The following is a 26698-nucleotide window of genomic DNA, read 5'->3' on the forward strand; positions in this document are numbered from 1 at the left end:
ACTGGTTTAGGAATGGCTCCTACTACTCCAAGGCTAGTAGTTCCAATTGATTTGACAAAGAAGCCAAATGAACAGAAGGTACCTCTTCACAACCGGTGGCACCCAGACATACCTTCTGTTGTAGATGTTACAGAAGGTGAAATTTTTAGAGTTGAGATGCTAGACTGTAATGGAGGAGCAGTTGGAGACAATGACAGTGTCCTTGACATAAAAACCGCAAATCTTTTTACTGTAAGTATTGAGCCTTTTTTTCCTGCAAAATTTTCAACTATTAGCATAGCAGCAACTGTAAAGTGAGCATAATTTGATTTTGATTAATCGGGAAAGCTTTTGAATGAAAGATCTATAGCGGGGGAACCAAGACTCCCAAAGTTACCCTCCTAGCCTCAGCACACAAATCTGTGGGGGCAGTTCATTCAAGTGTGAGAAAAATTCAGTTGTGTGAGAGCTACTAGCACTGAACCTCAGCTTGTGCAAGCTCCTGCTCTGTATATCTATAACCAAGTATACCTCTAGTCAGTCCTTAAACACCAAAAAAGAAAAGAAGAAACTAAATTTGATTGGCCCATTTTCATAGTTATGCTGTTATGCCATTATCTTATCTCTAAGGTACAATAATTGTAGTTCTTAGATCAACCTTGATGTTTTTACAATATTCAAGTCAGTTTGTATGATACTGGTTTAGGCACACTATCTCAGCGGACCCATTCGAGTATTGGACAAAGAAGGTGTTGCAGCTAAGCCAGGCGATCTTCTTGCAGTTGAAATCTGTAACTTGGGTCCTCTTCCTGGATCTGAATGGGGTTATACAGCAACATATGACAGAGAACATGGGGGTAGTTTTCTGACTGATCACTTCCCAGCTGCAACCAAAGCTATTTGGTACTTTGAAGGAATATATTGCTATTCTCCTCAGATACCAGGTATCCTCTATATTTTTCCCATTTCCCTTAAATTTACATGCTATTATTTTTTCAAGAAGTAAATAAATAAATAAATAAAATAAAAATAGCCAAAGTGTGTATCTGACCTTGATCTTGGATAAGAACAACAACAAGCTCTTTCCCAACTAAAAGAGGTCGGATACATAGATTCTTGTCTTCCTTGTATTTGAGGTTATGCTAGATAGAAGGCCTAAGCTATGCACATCCTTTCTCACCACTCTCTTAAGGTTATCTTGGGTTTGCCCCTATTTCTTCTAATTTCTTCGATTTGGATTAAACTGCTTCTCTGAATGGCAGCATCCACAGGCCTCTATTGGACTTGGCAGCACCACATTCTCGTAACTTATCATTTATTGGAGTTACTCCTAGAATATGATCATTCATTACCTTGTCCTTCCTAGTTTTTCCACTCATCCATCTAAGCATCCTTATTTATGTGACCTTGGAGGTGTTTTACCACAACCATAGGTCATCTTCACTGAATATCCTTTAAGGTTTTGGCTTGAAATCCCCTGTTGTGTTTCATGGTAGTTCAGTATGTGTCAGATATTATGACACTCCAGCAATCTTTTCTTCTTGGCAGGTGTTCGATTTCCTGGTATTATTCACCCTGGACTTATTGGCACAGCACCATCAAAGGAACTCCTAGACATATGGAATGAAAGGGAAAGAGAAATTCAAGAAAATGGCCACAAGTCTATGACACTGACCGGGGTCCTGCACCAAAGACCATTTGCTGGCCTGCCCAACCGAGAAGCCTGCCTTCTTGGAAAGGTATGATTTCACTGGGTATTACTACAAAATGTTCATTGCCAAGGACAATCTGATCATTAGAAAGCCATGTGCAGATTGACGATGGAACACCAGAATGGGAGAAGATAGCAAAGGAGGCTGCAAGGACAATTCCTGGAAGAGAAAATGGAGGAAACTGTGATATCAAGAATCTCAGCACAGGTTCAAAAATATACCTTCCAGTATTTGTAGATGGAGCAAATCTTAGCGCCGGTGACATGCACTTTTCCCAGGGTGATGGTGAAGTTTCATTCTGTGGAGCAATAGAGATGAATGGATTTCTAGAGCTCAAGTACTTTCCTTACCTTATTACTAAAACTTCTATCAATATGCAGTGAATACTTAAAAACTTTTTTCTGAATAAAAACATCTAAGCTGTTACCATGTCATGGAGATTTGAATTTTCAACTTCTCTAAAATGACAAAATTTCAAAAAATCTGTGAGTTTGCCTAAAATTTATCAGCAATAAAACCTAAAAGACCATGTTTCTCCATTAATATATTTGAACTGTATCTGTGCCATTTTTCATGTTATTATGAAAATTATGCGTCTATTTTGCTTTATATTCTTAGAGCTAATCAACAGACAAATTATCTTGCTATCAGATGTGAAATCATACGGGGTGGAATGCGTGAGTACCTTACACCAATGGGACCAACTCCTCTTCATGTAAATCCAATCTTTGAGATTGGCCCAGTTGAACCAAGATTCTCGGAATGGTTGGTATTTGAGGGTGTCAGTGTCGATGAGAGTGGGAAGCAACATTATCTTGATGCAAGTGTTGCATTTAAGCGTGCAGTACTCAATGCCATTCACTATATCTCTAAGTTTGGATATTCTAGAGAACAGGTCTAAGCTCTGAACCAAACCATAACCATAAGAATTGTGTTATTGTGCTAACCTTGATGAAAAAATCTATCAGGTCTACATTCTGTTATCAGCATGCCCCTGTGAAGGAAGGATTTCAGGAATAGTTGATTCTCCAAATGCCTGTGCAACGTTTGCTGTTCCAACAGCTATATTTGATCAGGTTTCTAATTTTGCCCATTTCATAAACTTGCTAGCTAATGGAAGGATAATGTCAATTTTCAATATTCTTCTGAACTCTGATGGTTAATGTCCTACAGACCTTTTCAAATATCAAACTAAGATAAACTGCAGCATTCCTCCAGCTTTATTAAATTGGCTTCACTGGAAATATGATCACCCCTTGGTTCTTCCTAGTTCCTACACAGCATGTTGCCATACTGGCACAGATCAGCTTCCCTCTTAGGAAGGTCTTAGATGTTGACCTTAAATGCGGTTGAAACAAGAAGCAAGGCCTTTGAGCCACAACCCTCAACTCTCCCCCCCACCAAATACATGAAAAAAATTAGGTAAATTTGATAGGATTTTATTTCTGCCCAGATAGGGAAAGTAATCTTGAGCAGTAGCCACTAATAAAGTGGCAAGAGAAGGGGGTCCTGACCATGGGCAGTTTCGTGTGAAAACTAAACCTCCCGGGACTTGATCAGAGCCTGCTATGTACTGGGAGGCCACTTGAAACAGTACCTGCTGCTTGTGCCATGGAATTCCTTCGTTATGTGAGGCATTAATGCTTTCAGCCAAACGAGTCATAGCATGAGGATCACCTGGTTTTGATCAATTTAATTGCATCATGCATGCAGAGAACAACTTGATTGCGTATCCGAAGATGATTCCAGTCATCGCTACATGATTGAACATATTGCCTCTCTCTCCTCTCTCTCTCTCTCTCTCTCTCTCTCTCTCTCTCTCTCTCTCTATATATCTCTCTCTCTCTATCCCCCTCTCTCTATCTCGAGAGCTAGATAGATAGATAGTATATTTTCTAAATTTTATACTGTGTGCAGGACATTCGCCCGAAATCTGGAAAGGTACCAATGGGACCTCGGGTAGTGAGGAAACCAGATGTTATCAAAGGTAATTATGATGGAAACTTGCCCATCACAAGGAACCCTGGTGCCAGTGCTTAATCATTGTCGGAGAAACCAGAGCTAGAAGAAGCTTCAGTTGTTCATTGCATGTTTCATACAGAGCTTATCTTGAGGGATCCTTGAATCTTAGAATTAAAAGAGCAAAGCCCATTTATATGAGCTTCAAATAAATGGATCCATTAACTCATCTGGTAATTAAATAAATATTGTAAGTTGCTTTTATGTTGAAGTTTGTACTAAAATGACGAATGTCCATTGCTGACAGAACCCAATGAGGAGGGGAGAGAGGAGATGGCTGAATTGGGTTGAGCCAGGCTTGAATCTTTTGTGGTTGTGAAACCAAATCAGTATTGAAGAGTCTAATATGTATTTCTATGCAAGGAGATCCCTACTTTGCTGAAAATATGGAGCTCCCATGCAAATTGTGTTGCTCAATAATTGGTCAATACCTTCGAAGAGATAATTGGGTGGATGAGCCTTTAGGGTAATTTGTATTGAAACTTTCAGCTGAGATAGGCAGTAATGCATTTGAGGGGAGAGAAACTGGGCATAACGAAAGTCTTCATGAAAGCCATTTAAGCTACCCTATGAAAAATAATGGAATGTCAACCTAGGAGATGAGATTTTTGGCTACAAATTAAGATTATATATATGGGTGCCCAAAGATGCCCAAATAGCATACCCCAAAAAAGAAAAAGGAAAAAAAAAACCAAAATATAAATGGAAACTGAAAAATTAAATGCTTATTACCAAAAATAAAAATAAAAAAGTAAAAAGTAAATGCTTAGTTTAACAAAGTGACAAAACTTCTCACATTGATAAAAGAAGGTAAAAAAACAAAAGCATTCGATGCGATTAGTAAAATTCCACATGCATATGCCCGTGTAGCTGTACATATGGGTGCAGGTAAAATTTCAAATAGAGGAGATGAGTAATATATCTCATATATATAACTTGTTAATTAATTAGTTTTCAGTTTTATGTGCACCATTACTAATAGATCTCATAATATTTTGTTTATAGTTCACATTGAGTTCCAACATTTGGTAAGCCCAAAGCAAATAGTAAATACTCGTAAGAATGAGCCTACTGTAGCCAGCATTTTAGTCAGAAAAAATTGATTTTTTATGGCAAAACGAGAAAGGGGAAAACAAAACTTAGTTGACGGATTCTTTGGATGAAACCAAGTATGAGAAAGATACTAAACAAGAGCTCTCCGACACGAACGGCAAATATCGATCCAACGAGCTTCAAATAGGATTCTAATCTCCGGAAAAAGATGATCAAAACCCTAACATAAAGTAGAAACAGATGAGATTGATGGAAGGAGAGGGGACAAACATTCCCTTGCACTGATATTCTTCAGAGCTTCTTCAAGCTTTTTCTTCTTCTTCTTTTGCTTTAGAGCTTCTTTTGAAATCCCGAATTTGCTTCAAAACCGAAATGATACCCCATTTGGTTTTGTGTTTTTCAAACGTCTTTGGAAAATGTATATTTTGAAAATGATTTTGAAAACACAAGTTTTGAATCGGGATTTGAAAACGTATAAACCAAGGTTCATAGACTGTCCAACGGTTTGTACCAGTAAATTGCTCGGTTTACATAGAAAACCGCATTTTACCTCTTGAAAATGGAGCAACGGCCATGATCTTCTCCAACTTGATTGGATGGCCCATTTGACCATCATATGCATTAAATGTGCAAGACTGAAGCAAAATCTAGGGAGCTCACGGTGGTGGATCCAATGAAAGAGGATAAAAAAGGAAAAACATGATGTGAGAAGTGAGAAAGAAAAAAAAGGTCAAAAGTGGCTACGCAAAAGGAATAGGGGTGTTACTAAAACCCTATTGACTTGGATTGGCCCAAACTTGTCTTGATGTTGACTTGATCTCAGCTTGGTTTTTTCAACCCAAAAGGCAGGCTTGGGTTGCAAAATATCCAGCCCTGACAGTGTCCGGTCAGGTTGGGTTTAGCCCTTGGGCCAACCAAGCCTAGCCCAACATGACCCTGTGTTAGTTTAATTTAATTACAGTTATGTTTAAAATTTAAAATGGCTTCAAGTAACAATCCAATGATCCCTTATTTTTTGTGAGTAACAATCTCAATATCCCACTAACCCTAAAAACCTAAATATATTTTCACAGTTAGAATTAGTAATTATTAATTAACTCTCCAAAATTAAAAATTAGAATAAGGGACAAGGTTAATCAGGGCCAACCCAACCTATCAGGGTTAATCAAGACGGCCAGGTAGGTGGGGCCTCAACAGAGTTGGGTAGGGATTGTGTTTCAATTTCAGTGTCTAAGGTTTGAGTTTCAAGGCTAGCCTGGCCCAACTGGTCCATTGACACCCCTAAGAAGGATGTGGAGGTTGGTTGTTTTTTAGTTTGAAGTTTTGTCTTTTTAACTTTTTTATCTAAACAAATGAGCTATCATTGAGTTGGGTGGAACGTAAAACCCATGAGAAAAGAATACCGGTGGAGGAAAAACAAAAAAGAAAGCAAAAACTATTTTTGTTTTCATTGAATTTGTTTCATATAAATTGTTTTCTATAGGATTTTGTGTGAAGGTTTTTTGTATGAGATTAAGCATTCTCTAAGTTTTTGGGTTTTTTGAACTCAATGGAAACAACAAATCAAGGAGATTTTGTTCTGCTGGCATTGCTTGTGATTTAGTATTGAGACCAACAAACATACTATTTAGGTTGATAATAGATATGACGGGCACAAATCAAGTAAACTGTAGACCTACAGTGAGTGTTGAAATAGGTGGAGCTCTGGTTCAAAATCAAGCAAAGGGTTGTTCAAGTGTCGAATAAGGGAAAATCTGAAAAGAAGCATGTGATTTTAGCTTCAAATTTGGTAAGTGAGGCCCTCAAAGCCAGCCGCAACAAAAAAAGGGGGGGGGGCTTTAGGGGGGGGGGGGGGGGGGGGGGGGGGGGGGGGGGGCGGTGGAGTGAAATGAAAAGCATGATCGCGTGACTTTTGTGAAGGCAAGCTGCAACAATAGGAGACTATATGGGATACCCGAGATGGGGGGTGTGGCCATATTGGTTTAAGTAATGGTAGTCAAGAAAGACATCCCTTGAGGGAATGTGGGCCATGTTGCATGGAGTGACTGATACATACAAACGGGTAATTGTAGATTAGACACCAAAAATGGTTTTCTTCAAGGTGGTTTGTAAAATTCAATCCAAGATAGAGATTAGTGGGTTTGTGTATATCTTGTATTCTGCGGGACCATAAAATTATAGTGTTAGCTATATTTGTAATTGGAACGTGTTTTGAGTCAATTACTTATACAAGGGTAAATTTGTAATTATATGTGAATTAGGATTTTGGGTTTCCTCATAAATAGTCTCTATGGATAATCCAAGTAATAGGGGTAAGCAAAGGAAAACACTTTGTAAGGTGTGAGAGTGGCGAGTTTTTCATGATATAGTGAAATTCTTCTCTCGAGTGGATGTAGGCAATCTTCTTGAACCCCATTAAGTTCCTTGAGTATGTTTTGTTTGTGTTCTTCTTCGTGGTTGTTCTTCTATCCCCAATATAATGGTAGTTTAAACACGATTTAAGGTAGGAATGGTTTTGAAACTGTTTAGTTGGTTTGATTCAATGAAATGAGTTAATTATATAAGGGCCAATGATACAAGAGACCTTATTAAGAAACGAAAATGCATGGGTGAGAGAGAGAAGATTGAGGAATTGAGCAATTTAAACTAAGGAAATGAAAATAAGACTCAATGTGCGTCAGAGGAAGAGGTAGAGAGAGTTAATAAAATAAGGGTGATTAAGAAGAACACATCCCCTTATTCGTTTAGTGAGCAATAGAGGTAAAGTGAGTAAAGAATAACAGAGAAGTGAAGACAAGATCACGTTAAGAGATAAAACCCCTCTATCTAAAGGAGAATTGAACTTTAGGTGGGTTTATGGCACTTGTTGATGGACTACCAAAAGAACTTTGAATGGGTTTATGACACTTGTTGATGTACTGCAAAAAGAACTTTAAAACTAGTTAAGGTTGAACTAAGAGATGGACCTTGTAAGCCATCTATAAGTTCTTGATAATTCTTGACTCGTTGCTTCTCTTCAAGTGTTGGGTGAATCTTTCAGTCAGTGCTTGTTCGAAGTCCAAGAAACACTCCCTTCTAATCGGGACTTTCTTGTCAATTTGACATCAAAATTTAACCTTCTTTGAAATCCTAAAAATTCAAAGTTTCATTCTTCTTTTACCTTATTTTAAAAGAACTTTTTTTTTTTTTTTTTTTTGTATATGAGGGTCATCCGGGCCAACTTGTTCGCACCTTGATTACATTCTCAGAGAGAGCTTTGTCTCGTCCGCAAGGGTCGAACCCATGACCTTTCTACTGAGAAGTATGACCTCTCACTTGAGAAGTATGGATCTTACAACTCTACCAACCCTATCTTGAAAGACTGCATGAAAAATTAAAGGATAAAAATATATTTGTATGTCTTTGTAATTTTTTTATGCATAGATTTACAATGAAAAGCATCGGATACTACCTCTCGGTAGATCATTTTGTTTATATAAGAGTTTCATTTTGGAAAAGGCCTTCTTTTGTCTTTGTCGAGCAACAACATCTTCTCTTTGACCAGCATGGAGATGATAGCTATAGTTTCCAACCACACATGATTTTACACCTAGAAATAGGGGTGTCGACAGTGCGGTTTCGGGCTGGGCCTAACGGTTTCAGGTTGAAAAACACTTAGCCCAAACATGGCCCATTAGCAAAATAACGGTTTAGGGCCGGTTACAGTTTTGTGCGGTTTGGGTTCGGGCTAACTAACAATTTTGGATAACGGTTTAGATTCAAGTTGACTAACGGTTTATGGTTTGTAAGAAAAAGAACAAAAAGAAACAATTGAGCATCCTACAACAAAAGGGAAATTATATGGAAAGCAAAGTTGCTATTGGTCAATTTCCATTAAAAAAAAATACATTCATTTTATAGAAATCAAGAACCTAGATATTAAGTAGTAAAATGACTATTTGATCTTTGAATTCATGCTTAATTTTTTTAATTGTCTATACCAACTACCTAATGGTAATATAATGATTCAAATACTATTTAATGAAAAATTACAAAACGAGTTGTAAAACGGGTTATAACGGGTTGCGGTTCGGTTTCGGATTGGTGCGGGCTCCACAATCCTCAGCTCAATTACAGCCCATTAAGGTTCGGTTTGGCTATAACGGGCCGGTGCAATTGATTTTAACGGTTCGGGCTATAAATTGACACCCCTACCTAGAAACAATGAGAAATAGTAAAAATACATAAAAATAGGAAAAACTATTTTTGATCTAAAAAAAATAAACAAAAACTTTACCATACAATCCCTGAATATTGAATTATAATCAGATATCATGTTTCCATGCCTACGTGGAAACTCAATATGTAGTTCTCTTCTTCTTTCTTTCTTTTCTTTTCTTTTTTTTTTTTTTTTTTTCTTTTCGCAAGAAACTCAATGTGTGGTCAGTATTATAAAATTGATTCCAAGGGGCAACTCTGATTTTATAATCAAATCAAGCACTAATACACACTTAAATATTTGGATTATTTTTTTCATGTATCCATGTCATCCATGTGTATGGACCATGCTAATCTTCTCCATATCATTCCAATTTAATCGAATGTCTCCGATAAGAAAAAAATAAGAAAGAGAAAATTACGACCAAAACATTTCTCAATCTAGTATTTGGTAATTAAATTCGAATTTATAGAAACTGAAATGAGCAATGGTCATGAAATTTATTTATTTTCGCTCTCTACTAACTAGAACTGTCTTCCAAAAGACACAAATGACTGATTTTGCATGTTGACATCATGATGAAGAGACCTATCTATCGAGCTCCCAATCTCAAATGCGATCCTAAGCAAGAGATTCACATCTCTGAGCAGAAAATGGAGCGAAGCGAAGCTCACCTATTTCACCTCGTCTTCTATCTCCCTCCTCAAAATCATAGGAAAACATGTAACGAGTTTGTTGATATGCTCCTATCCTTGTCTTCGTGCCTGATTTAAGTAACAGACAAATATAGTTGTCTCCAGTTTCAAATACAACGGAAGGTACCACAACAAGGTCAGCTCCTCCAAGATAAAACGCCATAGCTGGAGTCCGCGTAAAACCTCGCGGGTTAGGGAAACAAAGATCTGGTTCTGTAGGCACACCTCTTGGTCTACCATGACTACCATATGGTTGAATATGAAACTGTGCAAAGTAGCGAACAATGCTAGCTCTCACACGAACATAAGCATTATGTGCAAGTGAAGTTGTAGAAGCTCCTACGTCAATGGTAGAATCCCCAAAGTCGGATCTCTGAAGTCCAACAGGAACATTTTGGATGGCAATATCATGTAAGATCAAATAGTATTGTGAAGGGTTAGGTCCTGCTATCAATGGTGTTTTCTGCATTAGTGGTAACACCATCTTTCCACCTCCAATATATAACCGAGAAGTACCAACTCTTGCTTCCAGATGAAGGCAATAAGAGAAACGTTTTTTCCCTACTTGCGCCCATAAGGGAAGAATTCCAGAGCTTCCAGGGCCTCCATGCCCTAAACCTAAAACTCCAGCAATTTCATTACGTCGTGGAAACACGTAGTTTTGGTTTTGTAAGGCACAACCAAAGAACAAATTGGGGTAGGTTTCCATGCCTCGAGAACTAGAAGGGAAATGTAAAGTCTCCCTTATAATTTTTCCAGCAGTTGAGGGTTCCACTGATTGTGATCCAGGTCTAGATTGATATTGGACTTTGAATCCACAAGAGGATGATTGAAAGCATTGCTGTCTTGGAGTTGGGCAGGTTGGGTCACCACATCGAATAGGCCTAAAACTTTGGGAATTTTCATATGGAAAATTGGGTCGTGACATGCTGAAGCAAGGATTGCATCTTTCACACTGAACCCATGTTATATCACTTCCAGTGTCCATTAGCAAGAAATAAGGTAACCCAGAACCAGAAAATGACCCTATATTCACTTGGGCTACGAAGTAAAAACCAGAGAATTTCCCTTTTGCATTTATGTCATCAACCTCACTGTTACCATTCGAGAATAGATGATGCATAAAAGCCTCTTGGTCCTGAGTAAGTAGATCAACCTTTTCTGAATTTGTCAAGTTTCCTGGATAGAAAGGTGAGTGGGGAGAGAATGGATGAATGAGCTCTAGAGTAATGGCTTTGGGATTTTCAACAGCGGCAAGTAGTAGCAATGCATTTGAGAAGAGAGGAATTAGAGATAATAAAATCTTCATGAAAGCAGCCATTTAAGCTGTTCTGTGAGAAAAGCATGAAATGTCAAGGCCTAGAAGATGAGATTTATAACTGTGAATCGGTTCAGAACTTGAGGTCGGCGGGTGCCCAAATATCTAAAAATACAAATACAATCCTGAAATTAAATGCGTCCATACCAAAAATAAAGAAAAAAAGTTAAATTAAATGCATAGTTGAAGGATTTGGCAAGAAACTTTTTACATTGATAAGAAAAAAAATAAAAATAAATGAAAGCATTTAATGTGATATATAAAAGGAATAGTTTCAGCCCCATTTCTAAGTTACCATAAAAGAAATTCAATCAATTTATCAGTCACATCAATTAATTATTTATACAGCAAATAGTACGTTTTCAATTAACCGTGTTTTGGCTTTTGACTATTTACCACGAATTTCAATCTAGACCTTCTTAATAGGGGTGCAAGTTTGGCCCTGGCGACCCTGACCCGCCGCCCTAAGCCCGAATAGGGCTTGGGCTAAAGATTTTGGCCCTAAGGGCGGGTTAGGGCCAAAATATTCTGGCCCTGAACTAGGGCCAAGGGCGGGCCTGGGATTACTCTCTGGCCCTAGCACCGATCTTGGCCCTGATCTTGGCCCTGATCATAACCCTGATCTTGGCCCTGATCATGGCCCTAATCTTGGCCCTGATATTAGCCCTGATCCTGACCTTGACCTTGGCCCTGACTTGAGTCTAAAGACTCTGGACCCTCCACCCACATGGAGAGGAATTAATTGTAATACATATGGGTGGATATTTGACACATGTCAAATTTTATAAACATGATCATGTTTTGTAAAAAATTAATAAAAATAAATTATAACCTCATTACCAATGTAATAAGCATCTATTTGATTTTGGCCCTGATCCTGATCCTAATTTTGGCTCTAATCTTAATATTAATTTGACGATGATCATGTACTACGGTACTAGATTTTTATCCTGATCTTCATACTAACATTGATATGAGTCTTGATTTTGACATTTAGTCATTGCGATCATATTAGACTATAAATTCACTTTTTATATTATTTTTAAGGTAATTTTTATTTTTCCAACAAAGCCATTTTTAGTTCAATTAAAATATTGATTTTGTTTTTTTGACTAAGGCAAGATAATATATTATAAAGAATAAAAACTATTACATAAAGAATTAATATCTAACAAATCTATACCCCCAACTTCCCATCATAAATATCTAACAAATCTACTGTGATATTTCAAAAAAAAATTATTAAAAACATATAGCTATGTTTGTAACTAAAACATCATTTTCTTTAACTATGAAAAAAATACTTTTTTTTTGTTGAATACTAAATTATCGTCGATTTACTTGTTAACAAGGTTTTGAATATGAATTTTTTTGTATTGAATAAAGATATCAATTTATTGAACAGTTGTGAATGAAAACATACCTACCTACGGCTTAAGTCCTTGACTTTGAAGATAAAATTTTCATTTATTAGATTCCTTTTGAATTCTGAATCTTTGATGTTTCTAAGTTTACAAAAAGAGTTTGTGTGACATTCTCTATAATTGACTTGACTTTCAAATATGCCTAAATTTGATTACAATTATTCTCTCTACTTATTCTACTTCATGAATAATTTTAACTCTTTGCTACTGAAGAAAAACCAAAGGAAAAAACAGAATAAAAGAAAGAGAGAGAGAGAGAGAGAGAGAGAGAGAGAGAGAGAGAGAGAGAGAGAGAGAGAAACTTGGGGGAAAGACAAATTGGAAATTTGGAATGAAGTTTGACCATTGTCTTAGAAGTTAGAAATTAATTGAGAATTAAGATAAATCTTTTTCTTTTTCCCTTGAATAACCATAATTTTCATCGAATAGCAAACTAAAAAACCCTAGAAATTTGGATTTCTCTATTTCTCTAAAATCTAGGGTATAAATAGTTAAATACATATTGAATATAAGTTTTGGATTATTTGTTGACATCTTTATTATTTTATTTTCCAGAACTGAGTTTGGAATTTAAGAATTTAATTACTTTAATATGTATTTTAATTACTACATGTCTTACATTTGATATTTACGACCAAAGATATGGCCAATTAAAGCTAGGGACAAGGCCAATTAGGGCCTGAGCCAATCAGGGCCAGGGACAGGGCCAATCAGGGCCAGGGATAGGGCCAATTAGGGCCAGGGATAGAGCCAATCAGGGCCAACCCATCCCGACCCGGCCCAATTAGGGCGGAATGGGCTTGGCTTGGCCCTGTAGGGCTTAGGGCCAGGGACAATAATCATTGGCCCTGAACTAGGGCCAGGGACAGAATGGGCTCAAATTATACCATTAGGGCTGGGCTTGGGATTGCAAAAGCCCGGCCCAGCCTGGCTCAGTTGCAGCTCTACTTCTTAACGTCACCCGGATAGTTGGTCGCTCCTAAGGGCTTCTTCAACGTGACTTGCACTCACAAAAGAATTTAGAGCGGCCCAACCTAGTGTTGGTCGGGGGACCACCTCTGACACTCAAGTTAGTTTGGGCTCAACAGTATAAGGCTCTGAGAGGGTTCTCAGATCATAGAGAATGACAACAAGTAAAGTCTCATACCTCGCCAATCTTATGATGGATATATAGTGATTACCTCGAGGTGGCCTTTCCATTGATCTCGCCCACTAATTGAAGGGTGGGGCGAGATACCTTAGGAAGTATGTTCATCTTCTTAGTGGGACTCTAATGGAGTCGTTACTCCATGAGCCACTTCCCCACATTTCGGAGTGAGCCACTTCCCCATGTTTCGGAGTGGGCATGGTGGGTGGTTATCTCTAACTAACCCTTTTAACTTAGTCTTTCTTTATGCCCTTCTTCGAATGTGGTGATGGGCATCCTCACACTGCCTGAGCCTATCCCAAGTGATTCCTGAGGGATCCTCCAAGGAAGATATTCTCCAACTTCTTGAGGGAATATTTACGGGGTTCTCCGAGGGGTTCTTCAAATTATCCCGAGTGGGTGCTTTGTATGTTCCCGGAGGGGTCATCTGTTCCTTCCCGATGGGATGTCTATAGGTCTCGAGGGGTTGCTGGTGATTCTCCCTGAGAGGGCTCTCGTGTTGACTACCCTCCACTACAGAGCCCCCTATTCCATGAGATCGAGTTCTTGAACGTGTGGAATGCTTCTTTTGCATCAATCTAATTTAAGCCTTTCTTGGGAGCCCCCCAGGCAAGTGTTACTCAAGAAACTCAAAGGTCCCTTCTCCAATAATCATCTTCAAGTGTTACGCTTATTAGTTCTCAAATTGTTACGTCGATTCAATGTAATGGTTTCTCTTTGTTACAACTTGAGGAATCCAAAGGTTGTTTAATCTCAACCGTTGCATCCTTTGATCCTAAGCCGTTAGATCGCGACCATTCCTCTTCTTACCCTCACTTTTAATACAGGTGGTAGGGGCTGTCTTTTTTTTCGAAACTGCAGTCATTGCTAGGGGTGTAAATGGATAACCAAAACCGCTTCCGAATTCACATCAGCATCCATTTAGGGGTATCCGAATCCGTCCGATTACTAATAGGATGCGGATATGGTTACCCCTTTCTTACCGGTTATTATCCGTCCAATAAAATTATCCGATTAACTTACTTATTTGGATTTATTTTTTTATTTTTATAGACCTTTTACTTGAGATATGTGACTATTTTTCTAGATTCTCTACTAAAATAAATACCAAAGTTACTAAATTCTTAAATTTCAAATGTAACCCTCACAAATAAAATGGTAAAGGTGTTAACAGGGTAGTCGAAAGCTTGTATTCATACCCATTTGGAAGAATTTACTTAAGAAAATAATTATCCGATTATCATCCGAATCCGACTAAATCCATCCAAAAACCGATAGGATATTATCTAAATCCGTCTGATATAATAGGATGCGGATATGGTATTACTACTATCCGATCCGAATCCGATTCGTTTACACCCCATCGCTCCCAAGACTCTTTGTTTGCCCGACTGACTTTACTCTTTTCAACTAGTTCTTCAACCAATAAGTTTCCTATAACCCTCTTTGATTTCCTTTCTTTAACTTTTCCTCTTTAGGGTAACCCTATGGATAGGTCGAAGAAAGGCAAGGAAATTTCTCACTTGTCCTCCCCTTAGAAAGCCCATGCTAGTGAAGTATCGGGGCCCTTTTCCTGAACACACTCCACATATTTTTCTAGTGAAGGGGACCTTCCCAACAATGCAGATTCTCAATAAGTTTTAAGAGCATCTATAAGTCTAGCTAGGGAGGATCCCGTTAGTCAAGATCCTCTACTCTCTGACCTCGGCCTCTATCTGATTGGTCTTGAGCCTTCCTCGCCCATGCACTCCCCTCCTTCTCACCGCCAAGAGGAGGAAATGATTGATCAACCTTCTCCGACTTGCTTTAAAGCCATTCCCCGAAGGCATTCTTCACCTTGTCCTCCACTTTACTGACCCACTACATCTAGGGGTCGTTGGCCCCCAAAACTTGATAGGGATTCACTCTCAGAGGAGGAGTTCCGTGAAGAGCTGAATAAAGCAAGAACCCCTTCTCACATTGACTACAATAGGAGTTTCTCGGGCCCTGACTTTTACCCTTGTGACCTTAAGCTTCCTAATCTTTGGTGGTGAGGGAGTTTTGCGATATCCCTGATGACTATGTTCTCCTACTCCCCTCAGAGTTTGATCGAGTTGAAGAGCCCCCAAAGGGGTTCCTCCCTTTGTATTTTTGTGCCTTCTTGGGAGGTCTTCGGCTTCCTATGCAACCTTCTTGAGGATGTTCTCAAGCATTATGAAGTTGTTTCCTCCAACATTATCAGGATTCATGCTGTTAATTTTCTTCTTGACAAATAATGAATACCATTTGTCTATAAATAGATGAAGTCTTTGGTGATCTTTCCATTGTTTTTTATGTTCTTAAGTGGTATTTGTATTTAGCTTAATTTTCTTTTAGTTTTATTTTAAAAAAAAAAAAAAATGTGCCCATTTTGTGCCAACCATACAAGATTAAAGTCCCTATTATGTGCCCAATTTGTCCAAATTGGCACAAAAGCATAAAAAGTTCATTCAGTGACGAATTCGGCAAATTGGTACAGAATCATTGCCATACAACCTCTTACTAACTATGCTTCAGAAGTCGCTGCATGTTAGATTTTAATGCATAAAGACCATTTTATTCTTCTTTCTATTTATAAGAATTCTAATTCCGAAACCTACCCACTCTAACGTTTTGTTAAATTTCAAATAACAAAAACAAACACAAACAATTAACTAGTTTTTGCCATGAATACCTTACGTCCTTAGAGAAAGCTTTCACATATATTCGTTGTGAGAGAACTTGTCATTATATGAAAGAAAATACAAAAAGAATTGCTAAACTATGATTACAAGAAATTTGAAAGTATTAAAAGTAAACCACAATAAAATCACAGTTTCATATATTCAAAATCATCTTTTAAATAGCTGAACTACATACTTCCTTATTTTTAATAGTAGCTGTTGCTTCTTCATCCGGGAAAAAAAAAATCTCATTCTAAAGTTAGGAGATCACAGTATAATATTCGGCATATCTCTTCTAAGAATAGGAAATCCAATCCACACCTGCCAATATGTTCTGTCTCTCTCTTGTCTCCGCCTTCTCTCACCCATTTCGGCATGATTCTCTCTCTCTTCACCCCCCCCCCCTTATGATTCATTTTTGTTTTCGACACCTTGATCAACTGAATTGCAAAACCAATACAGGAATACAAATAATTGGTAAATTTAACTTCATTGAAGCAGATATCCACAATAAGCAATAAACCTATAAGATGTTTCAATGTGAGTTGGATCAATCAGGATTATTATCAAATTACGGATTGCAAATGAGAATCAATGGTCATTTATTGATTTTATTTATTTTTAACTTGTGAATACAAACTACTTTTTTAGAAGAGAGAAGTGATATATTTTGCATGTCCATTCTTCAAGCTGAGGAAGCATTCAACATATTCCTGATCATCTCAACTAGGATCCTAATCAAGAGATTCACAATTTTCCTGGGGAGCAAAGCGAAGCTCACCTATTTCTCCTCGGCTTCTATCTCCCAACTCAAAATCATAGGAGAATTTATATTGAGTTTGCTGATAAGCTCCTATTGCTGTCTCTTGGCCTGACATGGGTACAAAACATATAAAATTACTTCCACTTTGAAGTACACTACTCGGTTGCAAAACAAGGTCTGCCCCTGCAAAATGAAACGTCATAGTTGGAGATCTTGTAAAACCAGGTGGGTTAGGGAAACAAAGATCTACTGGAGGCACTCCTCTTGGTCTATCTGTACTTCCATATGGTTGAATATGAAATTGTGCAAAGTACCGAACAATGCCAGCTCTGACTTGACCATAAGCATCAGCAGCAATTCTAGATATTGGTGCTCCTACATCAATAAAACAATCTCCAAAGAAGGATTTTTGTATTCCAAGGCGAACATTTTGGATACTAATATCCTGTAAGTCCAAATAGTATAGTGAAGGGTTCTCTCCTCCTAGCAATGGTGTTTTTTGAAGTTGTGGTGGTCCTGCCATCGTTTCACCTCCAATGTATAACCGAGAACTAAATCCTGCTAGGCGACTGAGGCAATAAGAGAAGCGTTTCTTGCCTACTTGGGCCCAAATGGGAAGAGTTCCAGGTCCTCCACGCCCTAACCCTAAAATTCCAGCAATTTGATTAGGTTGTACAAAGTCGTGGTTTCTATTCTGTAAGGCACAACCCAAAAATAAATTGTGGTAGGATTCCAAGCCACCAAAACTAGACACAAACTGTAAAGTCTCTCTCACAACTTTTCCAAGTGTTGAAGGGCCATCACGCTCATCTAGTCCATATTGTATATCAAATCCACAGTCAGTCGATTCATAACATTCCCCGATTGGAGTTGGGCAGGTTGGATCACCACATGGAATGGACGTATAAGTAAGAGAAGATTTATATGGGTAATTACGCTGTGCTAGGGGGAAACATGGATTGCATCCTTCACATTGAACCCAAGTTATTTCACTTCCAGTGTCAAGCATTAAGAAATAAGGTAACGCGTTCCCTGCAAATTTCCCTATATTCATTTGAACTACAAAGTAAAAACCAGAATACTTCACTGGTGGCACTATATCATCAACCTGATTGCTACCATTCCTGACACTTCCTCTCCTGGTTGAGAACAGATGATGCATAGGAAACTCTCTACGTTGAGTAAGTAGAATGGTCTTCTCTGCATCTGTTAAGTTTCCTGGATAGAAAGGTGAGTCGGGGGAGAACGGATGAATGAGATTCAGAGTAATAGGTTTGGAACTTTCAACAATGGCAAATAGTAGCAGTGCATTTGAGAGGAGAGAAATTAGTGATAACAAAGCCTTCATGAAAGCCATTTAAGCTATTCTTTGAGAGAGTGTGGAATGTCATGGCCAACTGGGTGAGATTTATATTGTTCCCTCCAGATTTTGAGGTTAAATTGGTGTCCCCAGATCCCAAAATAAGGAAATAAAATCCATTCTTACCAAATTTTCTATGTGGGACATCAAATTAAATGTAAATTTTTTTTTTTTTTTTTTTTGGGGTAGAAGTATAATTAAAGTATTCGATGAGTTAATGAATATTTGTATAATTTTAGAGGGTAACTCAACGGGCTGACTTTAAATTTTTCCTTTTATATATCACATTAAATGCTTTCATTCATTTTTATTTTTTTTCCTTACCAATGTGAGAAATTTCTTGCCAAATCCATCAATTTTGCATTTATTTTTACTTTTTATTTATTTTTGGTGAGAAAACATTTAATTCAAGATCCAATTTATATTTTTAGATCTTTGGGCACCTAATTAATCTCTAGTTTTCTAACTAGAGATTAAATCTCATTTGCATTGACATTTTTTTTTTCATAGAAAACCTTAAATGGCTTTCATGAAGATTTTATTGTCTCTAATTCCTCTCTTCTCAAATGTATGGCTACTATTTGCCCCCAGTTCGAAAATTTCGCTCCAGTTTTGGGGTATTTTTTGTCAATAATTTTGGTAAACTTGATTCTTATGCTAATTTGATGCAAACATGTGATAAATTTGAATTATTTCCTATAAATTCTTCCATTAAAATTCTCCTACTTAGCCACGTTTAACATGGACCTTCTGAGGTCTACATCATTCGGACATGATTGGAATGATTATCCATTCACTTTGAAGATTCTATTACAAAATTCATCTATAATTTAAATTGTTTCCATAGATTATTTCATGTATATACTCTTCCCTAACCACATTTGGCATGTTGACTTTTGAGGATTAAATCCCTTGAATATTTGGTAAGCTTGCTTATTAATTTTGATCTGCTTGCCTTATTAAATCAAAGGCAAGCAGATCAAGGGATCAAGTTCTCCTTGGTAGTTTTAGATCTTTCCTCCTTGATAATGTTAGTTCTCTGATTGTTGTTAGCTGAAGTCTCATTGGGCAGATACGAAGCATTAGGAATTCTTATCGTATACTTTTCATTAAATTCTTATTTACTTACTTATGTATATGCCATTCTCAAAATTTAAAAGAGCATAAACTCAATTAGTAATTAGAAATGAAGAACAAATATTAATGAACCCAACAAAGAAAAGGACAATCAACACCAGTGGATGGAGTTCTCAAACCTCTATGGGGATGATCAGGGAATCCAGCAGGAGGAGAAATTGCAAAACCGATACCATGATAAGATTCTGTCTTTTTTTTAACTAACAATTGACCTATTACAAAAACCAACCGAAAACACAAAACCTACCAATAAAATCATCCAACAAGAGGAATGGAGATCAAAATAATTCAATTGAATACTGAAACCAATAACTCACACAAACAATTGTCATAGTTAGCAACCAGAAGAGACCCAGAACCTAAAAGTGCAGGAAAACAGAAGAACAACATGAAAAGGAATTAAAACCTTTCAATGCTTCTTGTAACAACAGCCCCATCTCCTTCATTTTGAGGTATGGGAACTACCCTTTTCACAATTGATCTGGGTTTTCTAAGAACAGATTGATCATTACTTCCTGAAGACATCTTACTATTAATTTTGGGAAGAAAAAAATGAAAGGTTATTGCGCAACAAACAAAGCACAACAGAACTAATAAGCGAGGTTCGTTGTCTCGGAGGTCTCATATTCAATTTTTGAACACATCTTCTACTTGTTGCATAATGGAAATTCTTCAAAGCATCATCAATGTAACTTTAACACCTTCGCAAAGATAATCAAACACTTGCATTAAACCACATAAACTGAAGAAAACACAAAAAATGCAGTTTTTACACAAAATAGATTTTATTCAAGGAATCCCTTAACTTTCAACCACAAGTTAAAAAAGAAAAATCAAGAAAAACAACACCCTTGAAAAGATCATCTTCTAACGATCAAATGCTTCATCGATACACATCAAAAAGAAGCCTAGAGCAAATAGTGAATACTTGTAAGAATGCACCTACTGTAGCCAGCATTTTAGTCAAAAAAAAACTGATTCACTATGGCAAAATGAGAAAGGGGAAAACAATACCTAGTTGACGGATTCTTTGGATGAAACTAAGTATAAGAAAGATACTAAACAAGAGCTCTCCGAACCGCCATAATGGAGCAACAGCCACAATCTTCTCCAACTTGATTGGACGGCCCGCTTGACCATCCTGCGCATTAAATGCGCAAGATTGAAGCAAAATCCAAGGAGCTCACGGTGGTGGATCCGACGAAAGAGGATTAAAAGGGAAAAACATGATGTGAGAAGTGAAAAGAAAGAAAGAAAAAAAAAAGGTCAACCGTGGCTATGCAAAAGGAATATGGGTGTTACTAAAACCCTGTTGACTCGGATTGGCCCAAACTAGTCCTGAAGTTGACCCGGTCTCAGCCTGGTCTTTTCAACCCAAAAGGCGGGCTTGGGTTGCAAAATATCCAGCCATGCCAGTGTCTGGTCGAGTTGGGTTTAGCCCTTGGGCCAACCAAGCCTAGCCCAACATGACCCTGTGTTAGTTTAATTTAATTAAAGTTATGTTTAAATTTTAAAGGGCTTCAAGTAACAATCCAATGATCCCTTCTTTTTTTGCATGTAACAATCTCAATATCCCACAAAATCTAAATGTATTTTCACAGTTAGAATTAGTAATTATTAATTAACCCTCCAAAATTAAAAATTAGGATAAGGGACAAGGTTAATCAGGGCCAACCTGACCCTATCAGGGTTAATGAGGATGGCCGGGAGGGTAGGGCCTTGTCAGAGTTAGGGATTGTGTTTCAATTTCAATGTCTAAGGTTTGGGGTTCAAGGCTAGCCCTAAACCCAACTGGTCCGTTAACACCCCTAAGAAGGATGTGGAGGTTGGTTGTTTTTTAGTTTGAAGTTTTGTCTTTTAACTTTTTTCCTAAATAAATGAGCTATCATTGAGTTGGGTGAAACGTGAAACCCATGAGAAAAGAATTCCAGTGGAGAAAAAACAAAAAGGAAAAAAAAATTGTTTTCATTGAATTTGTTTCGTATAAATTGTTTTCTATAGGATTTTGTGTGAAGGTTTTTTGTATGAGATTAAGCATTTCTAAGTTTTTGGCTTTTTGAACTCAGTGGAAAAACAAATCAAGGAGATTTTGTTCCGCTAGCATTGCTTGTGATTTAGTACGGAGACCAACAAACATATATATTACTTAGGTTGATAATAGGTACAATGGGTACAAATCAAGTAAACTATACAGACTTGCAGTGAGTGTTGAAACAAGTGGAGCTCTGGTTCAAGCAATGGGTTGTTCAAGCATTGAATAAGCAAAAATCTGGAAGAAGCATGTGATTTTAGCTTCAAATTTGGTAGGTGAACGTGATTTTTCAAAGCAAGCTGCAACAATAGGAGAGGTGGAGCCACATCATATATTATACAGTTGTGATGAGCTATATGGGACACTCGAGGTGGGGTGTGTGGGCCATATTGGTTTAAGTAATGGCTGTCAAGAAAGACATCCCTGGAGGGAATGTGGGCCATGTTGCATGGTGTGACTGATACATACATATGGGTAATTGTAGATTAGACACCAACAATGGTTTTCTTCAAGGTGGTTTGTAAAATTCAATCCAAGATAGAGACTAGTGGGTTTGTGTTTATATTGCATTCTGTGGTCCATAAAATTGTAGTGTAGCTATATTTGTAATTGGAATGTGTTTTGGGTCAATTACTTATACAGAGGTAAAATTGTAATTATATGTGAATTATATATGTGTTACCCTTCAAGTGTTGGGTGAATCTTTCAGTCGGTCCTTGCTCAAAGGCCAAAAAACACCCCCTTCTAATTGGGGCATTCTTGTCAGTTTGACATCAAAATTTAATCTCCTTTAAAATCCTAAAATTTCAAAGTTTCGTTCTTCTTTTACCTTCGGTTAAAGAAACATTTTTCTTTCCCATCACTAATAGTTTCCGTTTGGGAAATTAACCAACCCTTGAGAGACTGCAAGAAAAGTTAAAGAATAAAAACATCTTTGTATGTCTTTGTAATTTTTTTATGAATAGATTTACAATGAAAAGCATGGGATACCACTTATGGGTAGATCATTTCGTTTATATAAGAGTTTCATTTTGGAAAAGGCCTTCTTCTGTCTTTGTCGAGCAACAACATCTTCTCTTTGACCAGCATGGAGATGATAGCTATAGTTTCCAACCACACAGGATTTTACACCTAGTAACAATGAGAAATAGTTCTTACCAAAAAAAAAAAAACAATGAGAAATAGTGAAAATACATAAAAATACGAAAAACTAATTTTGATCTAAAAAAGAAAAATAAACAAAAACTTTACCATACAATCCCTGAATATTGAATTATAATGAGATATCATGTTTCCATGCCTATGTGGAAACTCAATAAGTAGTTTTCTTCTTCTTTCTTTCTTTACCTCTTTTTTTTCGATAACAAATTAAAAAAAAATTACGACTAAAACATTTCTCAATCTAGTCTTTGGTTATTAAATTCGAATTTATAGAAACTGAAATGAGCAATGGTCATGAAATTTATTTATTTTCGCTCTCTACTAACTAGAACTGTCTTCCAAAAGACACAAATGACTGATTTTGCATGTTGACATCATGATGAAGAGACATATCTATCCAGCTCCCAATCTCAAATGCAATCCTAAGCAAGAGATTCACATCTCTGAGCAGAAAATGGAGCGAAGCGAAGCTCACCTATTTCACCTCGTCTTATATCTCCCTCCTCAAAATCATAGGAAAACATGTAACGAGTTTGTTGATATGCTCCTATCCTTGTCTTCGTGCCTGATTTAAGTAATAGACAAATATAGTTGTCTCCAGTTTCAAATACAATGGAAGGTACCACAACAAGGTCAGCCCCTCCAAGATAAAACGCCATAGCTGGAGTCCGCGTAAAACCTCGCGGGTTAGGGAAACAAAGATCTGGTTCTGTAGGCACACCTCTTGGTCTACTGACTACCATATGGTTGAATATGAAACTGTGCAAAGTAACGAACAATGCTAGCTCTCACACGAACATAAGCATTATGTGCAAGTGAAGTTGTAGAAGCTCCTACATCAATGGTAGAATCCCCAAAGTCAGATCTCTGAAGTCCAACAGGAACATTTTGGATGGCAATATCATGTAAGATCAAATAGTATTGTGAAGGGTTAGGTCCTGCTATCAATGGTGTTTTCTGCATTAGTGGTAACACCATCTTTCCACCTCCAATATATAACCGAGAAGTACCAACTCTTGCTTCCAGATGAAGGCAATAAGAGAAACGTTTTTTCCCTACTTGCGCCCATAAGGGAAGAATTCCAGAGCTTCCAGGGCCTCCATGCCCTAAACCTAAAACTCCAGCAATTTCATTACGTCGTGAAAACGCGTAGTTTTGGTTTTGTAAGGCACAACCAAAGAACAAATTGGGGTAGGTTTCCATGCCTCGAGAACTAGAAGGGAAATGTAAAGTCTCCCTTATAATTTTTCCAGCTGTTGAGGGTTCCACTGATTGTGATCCAGGTCTAGATTGATATTGGACTTTGAATCCACAAGAGGATGATTGAAAGCATTGCTGTCTTGGAGTTGGGCAGGTTGGGTCACCACATCGAATAGGCCTAAAACTTTGGGAATTTTCATATGGAAAATTGGGTCGTGACATGCTGAAGCAAGGATTGCATCTTTCACACTGAACCCATGTTATATCACTTCCAGTGTCCATTAGCAAGAAATAAGGTAACCCAGAACCAGAAAATGATCCTATATTCACTTGGGCTACGAAGTAAAAACCAGAGAATTTCCCTTTTGCATTTATGTCATCAACCTCACTGTTACCATTCGAGAATAGATGATGCATAAAAGCCTCTTGGTCCTGAGTAAGTAGATCAACCTTTTCTGCATTTGTCAAGTTTCCAGGATAGAAAGGTGAGTGGGGAGAGAATGGATGAATGAGCTCTAGAGTAATGGCTTTGGGATTTTCAACAGCGGCAAGTAGTAGCAATGCATTTGAGAAGAGAGGAATTAGAGATAATAAAATCTTCATGAAAGCAGCCATTTAAGCTGTTCTGCGAAAAAAAACATGAAATGTCAAGGCCTAGAAGATGAGATTTATAACTGTGAATCTGTTCAGAACTTGAGGTTGGCAGGTGCCCAAAGATCTAAAAATACAGATACAATCCTAAAATTAAATGCGTCCATACCAAAAATAAAGAAAAAAAAGTGAAAGTAAATGCATAGTTGAAGGATTTGGCAAGAAACTTTTTACATTGATAAAAAGAAATAAAAATAAATGAAAGCATTTAATGTGATATATAAAAGGAATAATTTCAGCCCCATTTCTAAGTTACCATAAAAGAAAATCAATCAATTTATCAGTCACATCGCATGGTTAGTAAGTTTGGGTATTGATACCAACATCAATTAATTAGTCCATACAGCAAATAGTACGTTTTCAATTAACCGTGCTTTGGCTCTTAAGGATAGCGAGGGGAATTGGGCTACTGACTATTTACCAGGAATTTCAGTCTTACTGTTGCATCTAGACCTTCTTAACGTCACCCGGATAGTTTGATGACCTCTTAAGGGCTTCTTCAAAGCGACCTACGCTCACAAAAGAATTTAGAGTGGCCCGACCTAGTGTTGGTCAGGGGACCACCTCCGACACTCAAGTTAGTCTAGGCTCAACAATAGAAGGCTTTGAGAGAGTTCTTAGATCATAGAGAATGACAACGAGTAAAGTCTCATGCCTCGCCAATCTTATGATGGAGTTTATATAGTGATTACCTCGAGGTGGCCTTTCCGTTGATCTCGCCCACTAATTGAAGAGTGGGGCGAGATGCCTTAGGAAGTATGTTCATCTTCTTAGTGGGACTCTAATGGAGTCGTTACTCCATGAGCCACTTTCCCACGTTTCGGAGTGCGCATGGTGGGTGGTTATCTCTAACTAACCCTTTTAACTTAGTCTTTCTTTATGCCCATCTTTGAATGTGGTGATGGGCGTTCTCACAATGCCTGAGCCTATCCCAAGTGATTCCTGAGGGATCCTCCAGGGAAGATATTCTCCAACTTCCTGAGGGAATGTTTACGGGGTTCTCTGAGGGGTTCTTCAAATTATCCCGAGTGGGTGCTTTGTATGTTCCTGGAGGGGTCACCTGTTCCTTCCCGATGGGATGTCTATAGGTCTCGAGGGGGTTGCTGGTGATTCTCCCTGAGAGGGCTCTCGGGTTGACTACCTTCCACTACAGAGCCCCCTATTCCATGAGATCGACATCTTGAACGTGTGGAATGCTTCTTTTGCATCAATTTGACTTAAGCCTTTCTCGGAAGCCCCCCGGGCAAGTGTTACTCAAGAAACTCAAAGGTCCCTTCTCCAATGATCGTCTTTGAGTGTTACGCTTATTAGTTCTCAAACATTACGTCGATTCAATGTAATGGTTTCTCTTTGTTACAACTTGAGGAATCCAAAGGTTGTTTAATCTCAACCATTGCATCCTTTGATCCTAAGCCATTAGATCGCGACCATTCCTCTTCTTACCCTCACTTTTAATAGAGGTGGTAGGGGCTGTCATTTTTTTTTCAAAACTGCAGTCATCGCTAGGGGTGTACATGGATAACCGAAACCGCTTCTGAATTCGCATCCGCATCCGTTTAGGGGTATCCGAATATGTCCAATTATTAATAGGATGCTGATATGGTTACCCCTTTCTTACCGATTATGATCCATCCAATTAAATTACTTATTTGAATTTATTTTCTTATTTTTTGTAGACCTTTTACTTGAGATATGTGACTATTTTTCTAGATTCTCTACTAAAATAAATACCAAAGTTACTAAATTCTTAAATTTCAAATGTAACCCTCACAAATAAAATGGTAAAGGTGTCAACAGGGTAGTCGAAAACTTGTATTCATACCCATTTGGAAGAATTTACTTAAGAAAATAATTATCTGATTATCATCTGAATCCGACTAAATCCGTTCAAAAACCGGTAAGATATTATCCGAATCCGTCCAATATAATAGGATGCGGATATGGTATTACTACTATCAAATCCGAATCCGATCCGTTTACTCCCCATCGCTCCCAAGTCTCTCTGTTTGCCCGAATGACTTTACTCTTTCAACTAGTTCTTCAACCAGTAAGTTTCCTATAACCCTCTTTGATTTCCTTTCTTTAACTTTTCCTCTTTAGGGTAACCCTATGGATAGGTCGATGAAAGGCAAGGAAATTTCTCACCTGTCCTCCCCTCAGGAAGCCCA

The 26698-nt window shown here is 37.7% G+C and overlaps 4 protein-coding genes and 1 non-coding gene across 5 annotated transcripts; 1 reads left to right on the forward strand and 4 right to left on the reverse strand.

Annotated features, from left to right (window-relative positions):
* Positions 1–4087, forward strand: LOC149012594 (uncharacterized). Its single transcript, XM_089158874.1, has 7 exons — positions 1–231; positions 686–923; positions 1528–1718; positions 1793–2028; positions 2343–2586; positions 2660–2767; positions 3609–4087. The coding sequence occupies exons 1-7, from the start codon at positions 13–15 to the stop codon at positions 3729–3731; spliced, it is 1359 nt and encodes a 452-aa protein (XP_089015000.1). The 5' UTR covers positions 1–12; the 3' UTR covers positions 3732–4087.
* A 5168-nt stretch (positions 4088–9255) lies between these two features.
* Positions 9256–9361, reverse strand: LOC149012595 (U6 spliceosomal RNA). Its single transcript, XR_016174248.1, has one exon. It is a non-coding gene; the product is annotated as a U6 spliceosomal RNA (small nuclear RNA).
* Positions 9362–9582: 221 nt separating this feature from the next.
* On the reverse strand, positions 9583–10977 carry LOC149012596 (putative aspartic protease At2g35615). The gene has a single exon (XM_089157630.1). It carries the CDS (start codon positions 10975–10977, stop codon positions 9583–9585), a length of 1395 nt encoding a protein of 464 aa, XP_089013756.1.
* Positions 10978–16960: 5983 nt separating this feature from the next.
* LOC149012597 (aspartic proteinase nepenthesin-1-like) lies at positions 16961–18346 on the reverse strand. Its single transcript, XM_089157631.1, has one exon. It carries the CDS (start codon positions 18344–18346, stop codon positions 16961–16963), a length of 1386 nt encoding a protein of 461 aa, XP_089013757.1.
* Positions 18347–23408: 5062 nt separating this feature from the next.
* LOC149012598 (putative aspartic protease At2g35615) lies at positions 23409–24494 on the reverse strand. Its single transcript, XM_089157632.1, has one exon. It carries the CDS (start codon positions 24492–24494, stop codon positions 23409–23411), a length of 1086 nt encoding a protein of 361 aa, XP_089013758.1.
* Positions 24495–26698: the final 2204 nt, after the last annotated feature.

The sequence above is a fragment of the Hakea prostrata genome, chromosome 6 (assembly GCF_041222555.1).
Source record: "Hakea prostrata isolate BN-2017 chromosome 6, UWA_Hpros_2, whole genome shotgun sequence".
Classification (NCBI taxonomy): Eukaryota; Viridiplantae; Streptophyta; class Magnoliopsida; order Proteales; family Proteaceae; genus Hakea; species Hakea prostrata.